Below are 12,114 nucleotides of genomic sequence, written 5' to 3'. Positions count from 1 at the left end.
CTCTCTCTCGCCCCCCCCCCCCTCACTTGTTTGTTATTTTGGGTCTCTGCTGTAAAAACATGAACTGCTTTTGGAAACAGAAGGAAAAATTAAAGAATAATTTATTTCTGTATTAACAGCATAAATTTTACCCCAAAATAAAAAGAAAACATTTCTGTATCTTTGACGAACCACAAACACATTTCAGCAGAAAATAGACAAAATACCCAGAATCCTTTACACAGCAAACACAGAAAGACTACAGATCAACACGCTCAGACGCTGAGCGCACACAGCTTACCCACAATTCCACAGGTTTTTTTTTTATAAAAATTAAAAACAGTGTCAGCTGTGATTTAAAATCACCATGGAAACACACAATTAAAAAACATTCGTTGAGCACGAGCGAACACCTCGTTTGGTCCCTTTTAGTTGGTGGACCCTACAGGGTCCTGGGCCCCTGTAGGGTCCTTTACCTGTCATTCAGTGTTTTCTTCATTTTAAAATCTGGACTGGTGTTTTTGACCTTTGAGCTTCAGACTCACCTGTTGGTCACCTGACCACACAGACGAGCCGACCTGAGCGCCTCCAGCAGGAAATATAAAATAAAAGACAAAATAATTTAGGTTTTTTTTTTTTTTTAGATTTCTCTCTGGGTGTACTTCCTGTGTTCCCGCCCGTCTCCGTGACGGTTTCTACGGTTTCACCTGTACCTTGTTTTTTCACAGGTGACGTTCTCGTCTGAGTCTTAACTGATCTAACTTCTGTTTGACCTTTTGACTTTTACAGATTCGACTCCGACACGTTACTTTCTACATCTGGTTTCTGATTGGCTACTCGTCGTGTCAGTGATATGAAACGTGGAAGAGAAAGATGAAGCCCCTCCCCCTCCTGCATCTCCACGCCAGCTTATTCATAAAATTTGCAGGAAGTTAACAGCGAGAGACACTTTGATTGATGGCTTTGAACTGAGCCGCGAGCTTCACTTTCTGAGGTCACGGTGAAGAAGTCGCAGTTTGTCGTGGCGGTTTTGGTTCTGAGTGAAACCGCCCTCTGAACCACGTCACCAACATGGCAGACGTTAGCTCACCTGTCCATCTTTGGCACGGTTAGCTTGAGGACAGGAAGTCATGACGGCGTTTCCTCTTTCTAATCACACATTTCCAGTTTTCAGCAGTTTCACGACAAACTGCGACTTTTCTGATCTTTTAAATCTACAAACATCTCGTGTTCAACTGGCAAAATTATTCTACTGGTCTCTGGCTGTTAACCACCGTGGGCGGGGGGGGGCGCCTCTATTTAAACGTTTGGTCCCGTCACTCGATCTCAACGCGGAAAGCGCTGATTTCCATTGGCCGCAGGCGAGTGATGCGCTGCTGCTGCTGGGCGGATTCCGGTTCATCGTCCTCTCGCAGCAGAGTGAGACCTGATCGACGGACAGAACGAAACCGAAGAGGAGAGAAGAGATCGTCCAAGTTCACCTGGAGACGAAGAAGAAACCCGTTCAGACAGTGAAGTTTGAATTCAGAGAAAAAACAACATGATCAGACTGAAAACAAATCAAAGCCCTCCTCTCATTTCAAATGCAGAAATACAAAATGTGTGTGCGTGTGTTGTGTTCACCTCCTCGTGCGCGCTCCACGTGCACTGCAGTGGCGGCTCGGGGGCGGAGCTACAATCAAAGCCCTTCCTGTGCAGGAGGAGAGCCACTTCCTGCGACGGACTTTCTGCTTCCTGTTTAAACACAAACATTTGTGTTTTCATGTCTTTGAACTTTGTGTTTAGATGAACTCTAATTCACTTAAACTCACGGAGTTACATTTAAACAAACTGAAGGTTTCAGGTGAACACCGACAGCCCCGCCCCCAACGCCACGCATCACTAACGAAGCTGCTGAAAGGGCCGAGTGCTTCAGACACCTCGGACAATAAAGTGAAATTTGATCAGCACACTTTCTGTCGCCTCCTCCTGCTGCTGCTCTACATCCTGTTATCTCAGCCCGACAGGAACAAACGGACACGCCCCCAAAATGACTGGTCTCCCCACCCCCACCTCTCCGACCTCAACAGGAAGCACACAGCGCTGTACACGACGCCGGTCACCCTCTCAGAGCCCCGGGCTGGACACGGGCTCCTCCAGCAGCAGTTTTATCCGCAGCACTGCTCAACAGAAGCTCAAATGAAGCGCTTACTCTCTTAGACCCTGGGCCCCACTCACAAACAAAATGGTTTCAGATGTCAGAACCAGAACAGTTATCAAGATCAGAGATTTACAGAAGCACAATCTGACACATGAATCCTCGTGGTGGCGTTAAAACTCATTAAATATGCAAATCTGCTATTAAAACAGCTGATTTTCTGCTCTGGTTGTTTTCAGGACTCTGGAGGAACTGCACAAATGTTCAAGGTGTTTCCGTTCTTACCTGCGCGTCCTCCAGCGTCCTCAGGTTCAGCAGGTGAACGTCGCACGGCAGCGGCGAGCGGAGCGGCAGGAAGGGGCGGAGCTTTGGCAGCCGGCCGCCGCTCGGGGCGACCATCGTGATTGGCGGGTGGCAGAGGGAGAGCGAAGTCAGGTGGGCGAGCAGTGACAGGTGCTCAACCGAGGCCCCTCCCACTTCCTGTCAGAAAGAAATACAGATGCAAAACAAAAATAAACTCTCCCCCCGTCATCGTGGAGTCAGACAAACTCATCTTCTCAAAGCAGCGATCTGACCCGCAGCATCCATTCAGATCTGGTTGTTGTTGGTTATCATATTCTTACTGGATGTTTTCAGGTCTGTTCCCGCTGTACACCACGACCACGGCGTGGGAGCGATTTGAGCGGCTTTAAGACTCACGCTGCACTTATATTTCTGATTCATTTTCTCATAGTGAATTATTATTTTCTGCTGATAAACTGGTTTGATGGTGAAACAGGTTTAGTGTGTCCACCCCTCACCTGAGCCCCGCCCCTCACCTGAGCCCCGCCCCTCCTGTCCTCCAGCAGCAGCTGGTAGAGACTCGCCGTCAGCTTGTTGTCGGTGACGCCCTGACCGAGGCCGCGGTTATCATCCTGCTGCAGCCGCCGGTCCAACACCACCTCCAGCTCCCCTGCACAGGTCAGAGGTCAATAAACATGCATTTTTCTTCAGCTCAAAGACAAACCCCACACGGCGTTCACAGATCACGTTTCCTTTCAGTGTCGTCTTTCAACGGCTTTCAGGCCGAAGACGCCTGTTGGTTCAGGAGAGACACCTGATCCACAGACGTTTATAATCCTCTCAGACAAGGATTCAATACCAGAGTAGAAATACAGCACGTCACAAGTGATCCACCAGGAATGTGCATGTTTTTGATTGGCTGACGCAGCGTTTTGTGCGATGATGTCACGTGGCAGTGAGCCCAGCAACTCGCCATGGAAACGAGGACACTGTTTCTTTGTAAAAACAAAGCAGTCATTGTAAAAATAATATATCAAATAAAGACTCACTGCACTAAATAAATAAATACCTGAAGTAAAACATAAAAGAAATAATAAGAATAAAAATGAACCTTCGGTCAGCAGAAGCAGAAGTTTCCCAAGAAACAAGATGGACTTTATTAACTGAAGTCTCCTGCAGAACTGAACTCTGTCAGAGGTTCACACCACGCTCTGTATTTTATGAATAAAGAGTCTCCAGTTTGAATGTTCTACCTGGAAGAGCAATAATTAACAGGCGAGACCCGAGAACGTGACGATGACTCACTTCCTGTTCTAACAGACATGTTTCCTTTTCCAACTGAAACTAGATTTACAGCTTTACGCTGCTCCTGTACGATTTTATCTGGTTTCATTATTTTCAGCCTGCTGCCTCGTGAAACCTGACACGCGGCGTGCAGGTAGACGGACACTCACCTGGTCTGAGCGAAGCGACGGCCTGACTCTGAGCCGACAGCAGAGACACACGAGACGTCGAGTCCTGCAGGAAGGACGCCGAGCTCATCGGGTAAAAGTTCGCCTGCAGGGGAAGCTTCGACAGAGTCCGCCGCTGCTGCATCTGCACACATGACCAACCAATAACCAATCAGATAGCTGCTAACAGGCTGATGCTGTGAGATCAGTCCACAGCGTGACGAGAAAACGTGAACAAACCTGGAAACTGTTGAGGTCGGAGTAGAAACGGTTGCCGTTGGCAACGTCGCTGACAAACCGCATGACGAGCTCACGGTTGACCTCCGACCTGATGTCCACCATGTTGGAAATCTCCAGGGACCTCCCAGCATGCCCTGGGGCAAATACTTTTATGTCACATCATTCAGTTCGATTAAGGATTAATATAAATTCAATAAATTCAAATCATGCGCGTGCATGCCAACAGGAAGTCCCTAACGCGCATGGAACTCTATTGAGCATGCTCTGTGCAGAAGCTTCAACAGCGTTTGCGGTGTTTGAGTCCAGTTAGACACATTCACACGAAATAATTAGCTTTACTGCGCCTGACAGTCAAAGCCCAGGGCAGCCTGTATCAAAGCCTGACAGTCAAAGCCCAGGGCAGAGACGACATATTATCCAGTTTCTGTTTTTCATCAAATCAAAACTTTCGCTGAATCGATGAATAACCAGTAAATCGTCTCGTTACCGTCCACGTGGTAAAGCCGGACTCTGTGTGTGAAGTGTCGGAAACAGGAAGTGATGTCAGAGAAGACCGGACCTCTGGAGACCCGAACCAGGGGGGGCTCTGAGGACGAGTAGGGCTGCAGGCGGGCGAGAGAGATTGACAATGAATGAGAAGACAGCGATAGAGAGAGACATTTAGTCAGACTGATGTGGTTTGTGGATCTGGTTCTGGTTTTACCTGGGCCCCCTCCTCCCCGGGCAGGAACAGGTAGGCTCCGCTCTTGTCCCGGTTTGCTCTTGTTCCGTACCACAGAAACTGGACCTGGACCTGACGGACCAGACCGGACTGCAGACGGAGCTTCTGCATTTCAAAATAAAACTTTTAAATAAATAAAACTGACCGAAATATATTTAAATAATAAAAAGAATATTTTGGGTGTCAGTTTTGTTTTTTATAAATTAATGAAATTGTTTATTTTTCATTATTTAAATATATATTTTTGTTGTGACTTTTTTTTCTCTCTGGAGAGACTTTTAATTTGAAAAGCCTGACCTGCAGCAGGCCCGTCTCTGGGGAGCTCCATATTTGGACGTGCTTGTTGCTAAGCGACAGGGGGCCGTCGGCCTCATGTCCTTGTGGGCGGGACACCTGGAAGTGTTTGGACTGGACGGTCGGCGTGTTTCCGCGATGATGGAAGGTGTAGCGAGCCCGGTGGGCGGAGCCATCCGAGTCTTTGGTCACGTGATACACGACCAGCGACAGAGGAGGAAGTTCAGCCACGAAGTCGAGCTGAAAATATAAAGTTTAAAATGTCCTGACACGCCTGCTGTGGATTCGATTGGACGATCGCTGTTACCATTAAAGCTGATGTCCAAACATCAAATATCTATAAACAACATCAATAACAACAACAACAACAACAATAAGTCAATTCATTGAACTGTTCGTTACCTGGAAAGTTTCCGTGGACGCCTGTGTCGGCTCCGCCCACACCGCAGAGATCTGCGCAGCCATTGGTCGACCCGTGTGCGCGTCGGCAACGCGAGCGTCCGGAGAGTTGACGATGACGCTGATGACGGGCGTGCGCAGCTGCTCTGTCGGGTTAAAGATGATCAGTGACCTGAAACAGAAACAATATTCAACATGAAGTCAGTACCTGCAGCAAGCTAACACGCTCACACTGCTAACATGCTGGCGTTTAACAGGCGTAATGTTCACCTTATTAGCTTAGCATGTTAGCATGCTAAGCTAATTAGCAGTTTCTGTGAAGGTTCTCAGTTTTCCAGATCACAGTTGGTTGAACCAAGTCACTGAGTCTGAAATCTTCAGCACCAAACTGTCCAGACTACGTTCTGCAGGTTTGTTCATATATTATTCACAGCCTGAATTATTATATATATTATTATTTTATTCCTAAAAACGTCTGTCTGTTTTTATTTATGTGAAAACATCTAATGTGTCAACAAAATAAAACGATCATTTTGAACCTGATTGAGGTCGCACGCCTCTGGAGCAACGAGGGGTCTTGCTCAGGGTCACAGTGAACCTGGGTCTCTCACACCAAAGGCATGTGTTGTATCCACTGTGCCATGGTCACCCATTAGCAGGGTTTTCCTGGTTCAGAATGGGCCTTTGGGGGGCGACTGCGTGACGCTGAGCATGATCGGTACGCTTACGACCAAAATCTGTGCATTTTCTTGTTATTCCTGACATTTGATAAACAAAATACATCCACAAGCTGGAGGAGTAAAGCTATAAATGAGTATTTATAAATATTATGACATTAAATACAAAGTATGATGTTGGTACATCTGGATAATCTGCCTACAGATAGTTAATAAATAAAACCTCTCTCTGATATCAGCCTGCAGCTCTGTGGCTAAGTTTGATTAGTGCTGATGTTTGTGTGTTCGTTATAATTTCAGATAATCGTACTACAGCTCACCATTAGTAGCCTAATATTAATTCCAGTTTCTGTACACGCTCAGTCTCTCATTTGTTTATGCAAATTAACTTGTCAGAAATAAGAACCGTGCATACAGAACGACGAGTTAAACGTTTCTTAACTTTGCTGTAGCGCCTCAACCTTTTTTTAATGCCCCGCCTCCTCCAGGCTGTGATTGGTCGGTTCACGAAAAGTGACTTTGACGAGCAACAAACGCACACGAAAAGCTCCGATCTCCCTGCGGAGATCAGCAGGCAGGAGAGAACGGGAACAGGTGAGCGTCACGTGGAGCCCAGAGACCCTGATCCGGAGAGGACAGAGGAGAGGACCGGGGCCGGCAGGCTACGCCAAAGACTAAAATGTAGTAGAAGTGACCGGAGAATACCGACACACTTTAAGCATATGCAGCTTTTATCTTGTGAGCACGAGCTTCGTAGCGGAACGTTCAGGTTAAATCAAGACTGCAGGTGGTTTATTAATCCAGCGGCTGTGGATGAGGAGACGCTGTATTTAAGTTTAGGTTCTGCAAACAGCTGTTTGCTGACAATTAAAACACTTTTCTGATCATTTCGGCGCTGAGGATTTTCCTTTAGCGCTCACTAAAACCTCTTTGGGGGGCGCCAAATATTTCTCTACGCAGGAAAAACCCTGCCCATTAGAAACTGCCTCATTTGCATATTTTAGAAAAGCTGTAATATAAAAAAACGTTGTGTCTTTGTAAGTAATCAGTTTTTTCACGGTGTTATCACATTTAGTTCCTTATTGACCTGCAGCCGTAACATCCACAAAATATTTAAATGTACTTTCATCTCAGAAAGATGCTCAACATTAGTTACTACAGGCAGTTTCTCCATCATAACATTAAAACACTAACTGCTTCTCACGTAGACGTTAGAAACATTTGCAGCCGTAACGTTAGCATGCTAATATCTGAGCCGCTCAGAGGTCATCTGGAGCACGGTCGACATCTCTGACCGGAAACTTGATGAATGCCGGTGAACTGGAACCCTCTGACCCAGTCTGGGAGATAATCAGATATTCCCTCTGTAAGCCCCGCCCCCTTTACCTGGGCTCATCACTGAGCGTGAGCGACGTCTTCTGAGGCAGAGCGTCCTGCGCCGAGATCACGTCATCCTGAAAAACACATCACAATATGAACGTCTGAGGGGTGAAAACATTTCTAATATTTACATCTTATAGTTTCTGTGAAAGCTGCAGTGTCCGCTGCTCTTCTCACTCCTCCACCTTTCTGTTTGTGTCCGTTTCATATTGGCTGAGCAATCAAACAAGAAGGATGATTATCCTCAGTAACAAAATACCAAATGTTTAGTTCATTTGAATCACGAAAGAATCAGCACTTAATTTTCTATTAAGATATTTATTTTGTTGAGGAAACAGATTTTATCCGAACAGTTCTGAATGTTCGGCCCAAGTGTTTGTTCTGAGAAGAGAGAAAAGTTTAAAACCACATTAACTTTCACTCAGGAGCAGAAATCTGCCTTTAACCCTGAAGTAAAATAATGATTTGGCGTTTATCCCGATAGTTAGCGTGATAACATTTTGGGCAGCGTTGGGACAGGTGCAGTACCAGACACCTCCAGCAGGTGGTGCATTACCAAACAATCATGAACACAACCCAAGGCATAAAATATTACAAAAATATGCTGAACAGGTCATTGGTAAAAGAGCTGATAGGGTCAAAGGTCACCATTTGCAGGAAGGGTTTTGACTGGTCATGGTGGTACTGGCTCTTGTCCAATAGGAGCAGCCAGTGGGCGGAGTTCTGCAGCACCTGGCGCAGGTTCAGGATCGAGTGAAACAACCTGTTCAATAAAAGATAATTTAGTCAAGACTTTTACCTTTGATGTCTCATTTCCTTCATTTTATTTATTTTGGAGTGTGTTTGCTTTTGATTTACTTTATTCAAACTGTAAATATGATCTATGAAAATCTTTTAGTTATTTTGACAATATTGACTTAAGACGCACCACAATGCACTACTTGTTACTTAGTCAAAACTATTTAAAATCCAAAACTCTCAACTTCACTTCAAAAACTGTCAAACTTGCACAATGACTGACAAACTACACTGTAACACACGATGTTAACAACACGCTTATCAAATGGGAGGGATGGGAAATTGGGGTTAGATGCTAATGCTACATGAACGGGTATGATGGGAGGCTAATGCTAACTGCTCACGCTAAGCGAGGTGGTACCTGTTACCGTTGTCAGTGGCGACGTCGTCCTTCAACTGAGAGCATGGAGGGACAAATGAGACAAAACACATGCTAACGCTAAAGACGCTAAAGTGTTTCAGGTGCTACAATGAGAACATTGATTTGTTATCTGCAAATGTGATGAAGGGTCAATTTAAAACAAACTCAAAGAAGATTATTAAAAAACCCTGCGGGAACAAATAATCAATGACAAACACAACTTAATAATATAAACAAAACAAATTTATGATAAATAAAAGTTTATACGCTAAAAAACTTCATTAAAACTGTAACTTTAACAACAGTCACTCAACAAAAAGTTCGAACACTTTATTTGTATTTACCTTAAATCATGCTTTTTACCTGCTGCTTAAAACCTTTTAGGTTTAATAACTAAAAGGTTTCTAATCATTTTTGCCTTGTTAGCTGTATATTTCACTCACCCTGCTGTTTATTAATTTTTAAAATCAATTTGCCCTTGATTAAAAAGTTTTTACCTGGTAAGCAACTTTTAACCTACCATATGCTAGCATGCTAACATGCTAACAGGGTAGGTTGCTAACAGGAAGTAGTCACCTGGTGCCGTAGTCGACAACAACGGGGTCACGGGCCGTGCCGGTGACGGCGTCGTGGTGCTGAAAAAGCGCCAGGCTCCGCCTCCCCGCTGTGAGATGCTGGAAGTGTTCACGAGCCGGGAAATCTGCAACCAGACGACCGTCGCCACGGAAACGCATTTCGGCCAACGTAAGACTGAAGAGGATTTCTGTCGCTCTGTCAGAGAGAAGAAGAAATTAAATAAAGATAAAGGTCCCGAGTCCCGTCAACCAAAGGGCCCGAGTCCCGTCAACTAAAGGTTAAAGGGCCCGAGTCCCGTCAACTAAAGGTTAAAGGTCCCGAGTCCCGTCAACTAGATGGCCCGAGTCCCGTCAACTAAAGGTTAAAGGGCCCGAGTCCCGTCAACTAGATGACCCGAGTCCCGTCAACTAGATGGCCCGAGTCCCGTCAACTAAAGGTTAAAGGGCCCGAGTCCCGTCAACTAAAGGTTAAAGGGCCCGAGTCCCGTCAACTAAAGGTTAAAGGGCCCGAGTCCCGTCAACTAGATGGCCCGAGTCCCGTCAACTAAAGGGCCCGAGTCCCGTCAACTAGATGGCCCGAGTCCCGTCAACTAAAGGGCCCGAGTCCCGTCAACTAAAGGGCCCGAGTCCCGTCAACTAGATGGCCCGAGTCCCGTCAACTAAATGGCCCGAGTCCCGTCAACTAAAGGTTAAAGGGCCCGAGTCCCGTCAACTAAAGGGCCCGAGTCCCGTCAACTAAAGGGCCCGAGTCCCGTCAACTAAAGGGCCCGAGTCCCGTCAACTAAAGGGCCCGAGTCCCGTCAACTAAAGGTTAAAGGGCCCGAGTCCCGTCAACTAGATGGCCCGAGTCCCGTCAACTAAAGGGCCCGAGTCCCGTCAACTAAAGGGCCCGAGTCCCGTCAACTAAAGGTTAAAGGGCCCGAGTCCCGTCAACTAGATGGCCCGAGTCCCGTCAACTAGATGGCCCGAGTCCCGTCAACTAAAAGGCACGAGTCCCGTCAACTAAAGGGCCCGAGTCCCGTCAACTAAAGGTTAAAGGTCCCGGAGTCGTGTCAAACAAAGGTAACATACCTGAGCGTGGCCTCCAGCATTCTGTCGAGGCGTTTGTAAAACGGTCTGGAGGTGAAGTATCCGCTCCAGTAATGATCGTCACGGTCGGCGTACGTGAAGAAGTCGCCGCGAACTGTCGGCAGAGTCGTTTGAGCTGCTTTCAGACGCCGATGAAGAGCTGCAAAGTAATCTGAGAGAGTCCCGAATCGAGCCTGAAAGGAGAAGAAATTATATATTTTCAGGTTGTGATGAAGAATAACGACAAAACAAAACGTCAATTAAAATACACTTGAAGTGATACCAGCTGTTAACAGCTTGTTGTATCTCTGTGCAAATTATAATGTACTGTTGACGTTCAGCTACAGTTGGTTGTGCTGTATTGATAACCCACACTTTTGATGGAAGATAATATTTTATAAAGGTCTGGATGAATGTAATACTGATATCACATTTTTAATTACGGCTCAATCAGCTGTGTAAATACACAGTTTCAGGCGTTCACCTTGACGTGGAGCTCCGGGTGTTGGTCGAAGTAGTCGAAGAGTTTCTGGTAGTTACTGAACTGAGCGTCCCACTCGCTCGACTCCACAAAGCGAAAGTCGTCACCGAGCGGAACCAGAAGAACCGAAGAACGAAAGAGTCGTGACTTCTGCCGGTACTGATCCAACAGGAGAAGAGCTCTGAGAGGACAGAGAGGAGCCGGCTAAAATAAAGCTGAAGGACGTTTCATCCACGTTTGAGAACAAGAGGGCGCTTAGTGTTTAGAGTATAATCATTAATTTAGAGAAAGGGTCAGGAACTCAAATAAAACGCCTCAAAATTAAGTCTCAAAACTCAGAAATCTACGGAGCCCCTGAAGTCCCATAACATTTATGAGATGAATCTTGTGCACACAAGATAAAAAATAAAATCTCATTAGGGCTCCGTAGAAATCAGCCACAGAACTCCATTCAGAAATCTGCTGTTTTAAGGACAAACTAAACACTTTGTCAAACTTTGGAATCACTCTTATTAATATTAATAAGAATTAAAAGAATAAATTTTAATTACTGCTGTCTTTGGCCCCGCCTCCTGCTCACCTCTCCTGGACGTTCTGCTCTGTGATTGGCTGTGGCGGTATCCTCCATGGACAGAAGACCCGCCCACCCGGCAGGCGATAGAAATCAAACTGACAACAGACCGCCGGGTTCGGACCGCACGTGTGCGGTATGTCATAGCTGTAGAATGGCATCATGTGACACATGATGTCACTGCGGGGGGAGGAGTCTGACACACAGGAAGTGGGTGGAGTTAGAGAAACAAGTTTTACATATTTGAGTCAAACTTTATGTAAATTTAATCTCAAATATCTCAAAGACTTTTTCTGTTAATTGTTGCTTTTAATTAATGAACTCTTATTTGTTGTTGTGTGTTTTTCACGTGTTCAGTCCGATCTCTCGGGTTACATCACTCAGTTTCTCTCTCTGTCTCTCATTCTCTCGGTGTCTCTCGCCCACACCCACCCCAGCTCTGCCGCCACTGAAACTCGAGCGTCTGCTGCTGGGCGAAGTGTTTCTTGATGGTGTAGTGAGTCCGCTGGATAAGCATGTTCTGAAGTCCCGCCCCCTTCAGCAGGTAGGTCATAGAGGGGGAGTGGCCAAACGGATCCACGGCCCAACCGCTGCTCGGCTTCACACCTGGACAAAAAGATCAAGTTTCAGAGTGTGATGCGTTCAATGATGTCACACAGCGACAGGAAACTAAGCGATGGGGGGGGGGGGGGGGGGGGGA

At 46.2% G+C, this 12,114-nt stretch overlaps 1 protein-coding gene across 1 annotated transcript in view; it reads right to left on the bottom strand.

Annotated features, from left to right (window-relative positions):
* Positions 1-573: 573 nt before the first annotated feature.
* Positions 574-12,114, bottom strand: part of LOC123982362 (alpha-mannosidase 2-like) — a 16,872-nt gene continuing 5,331 nt past the window's right edge. The window contains exons 8-24 of the mRNA XM_046067849.1: positions 11,847-12,020; positions 11,424-11,610; positions 10,847-11,024; positions 10,366-10,556; positions 9,296-9,490; positions 8,209-8,323; positions 7,567-7,634; positions 5,507-5,675; positions 5,108-5,344; positions 4,793-4,915; positions 4,577-4,691; positions 4,090-4,223; positions 3,853-3,994; positions 2,935-3,068; positions 2,402-2,596; positions 1,603-1,713; positions 574-1,460 (exon numbers count right to left, since the gene is read on the bottom strand). Of these exons, the coding sequence (XP_045923805.1) occupies positions 1,296-1,460; positions 1,603-1,713; positions 2,402-2,596; positions 2,935-3,068; positions 3,853-3,994; positions 4,090-4,223; positions 4,577-4,691; positions 4,793-4,915; positions 5,108-5,344; positions 5,507-5,675; positions 7,567-7,634; positions 8,209-8,323; positions 9,296-9,490; positions 10,366-10,556; positions 10,847-11,024; positions 11,424-11,610; positions 11,847-12,020 (2,633 nt within the window). The 3' untranslated portion in view covers positions 574-1,295. The remainder of the gene's footprint in view (positions 1,461-1,602; positions 1,714-2,401; positions 2,597-2,934; positions 3,069-3,852; positions 3,995-4,089; positions 4,224-4,576; positions 4,692-4,792; positions 4,916-5,107; positions 5,345-5,506; positions 5,676-7,566; positions 7,635-8,208; positions 8,324-9,295; positions 9,491-10,365; positions 10,557-10,846; positions 11,025-11,423; positions 11,611-11,846; positions 12,021-12,114) is intronic.

The sequence above is a fragment of the Micropterus dolomieu genome, linkage group LG13 (assembly GCF_021292245.1).
Source record: "Micropterus dolomieu isolate WLL.071019.BEF.003 ecotype Adirondacks linkage group LG13, ASM2129224v1, whole genome shotgun sequence".
Taxonomy (NCBI): Eukaryota; Metazoa; Chordata; class Actinopteri; order Centrarchiformes; family Centrarchidae; genus Micropterus; species Micropterus dolomieu.
The sequence above is the reverse complement of the archived record's forward strand: the minus strand, read 5'-3'. Positions and strand labels throughout refer to the sequence as shown.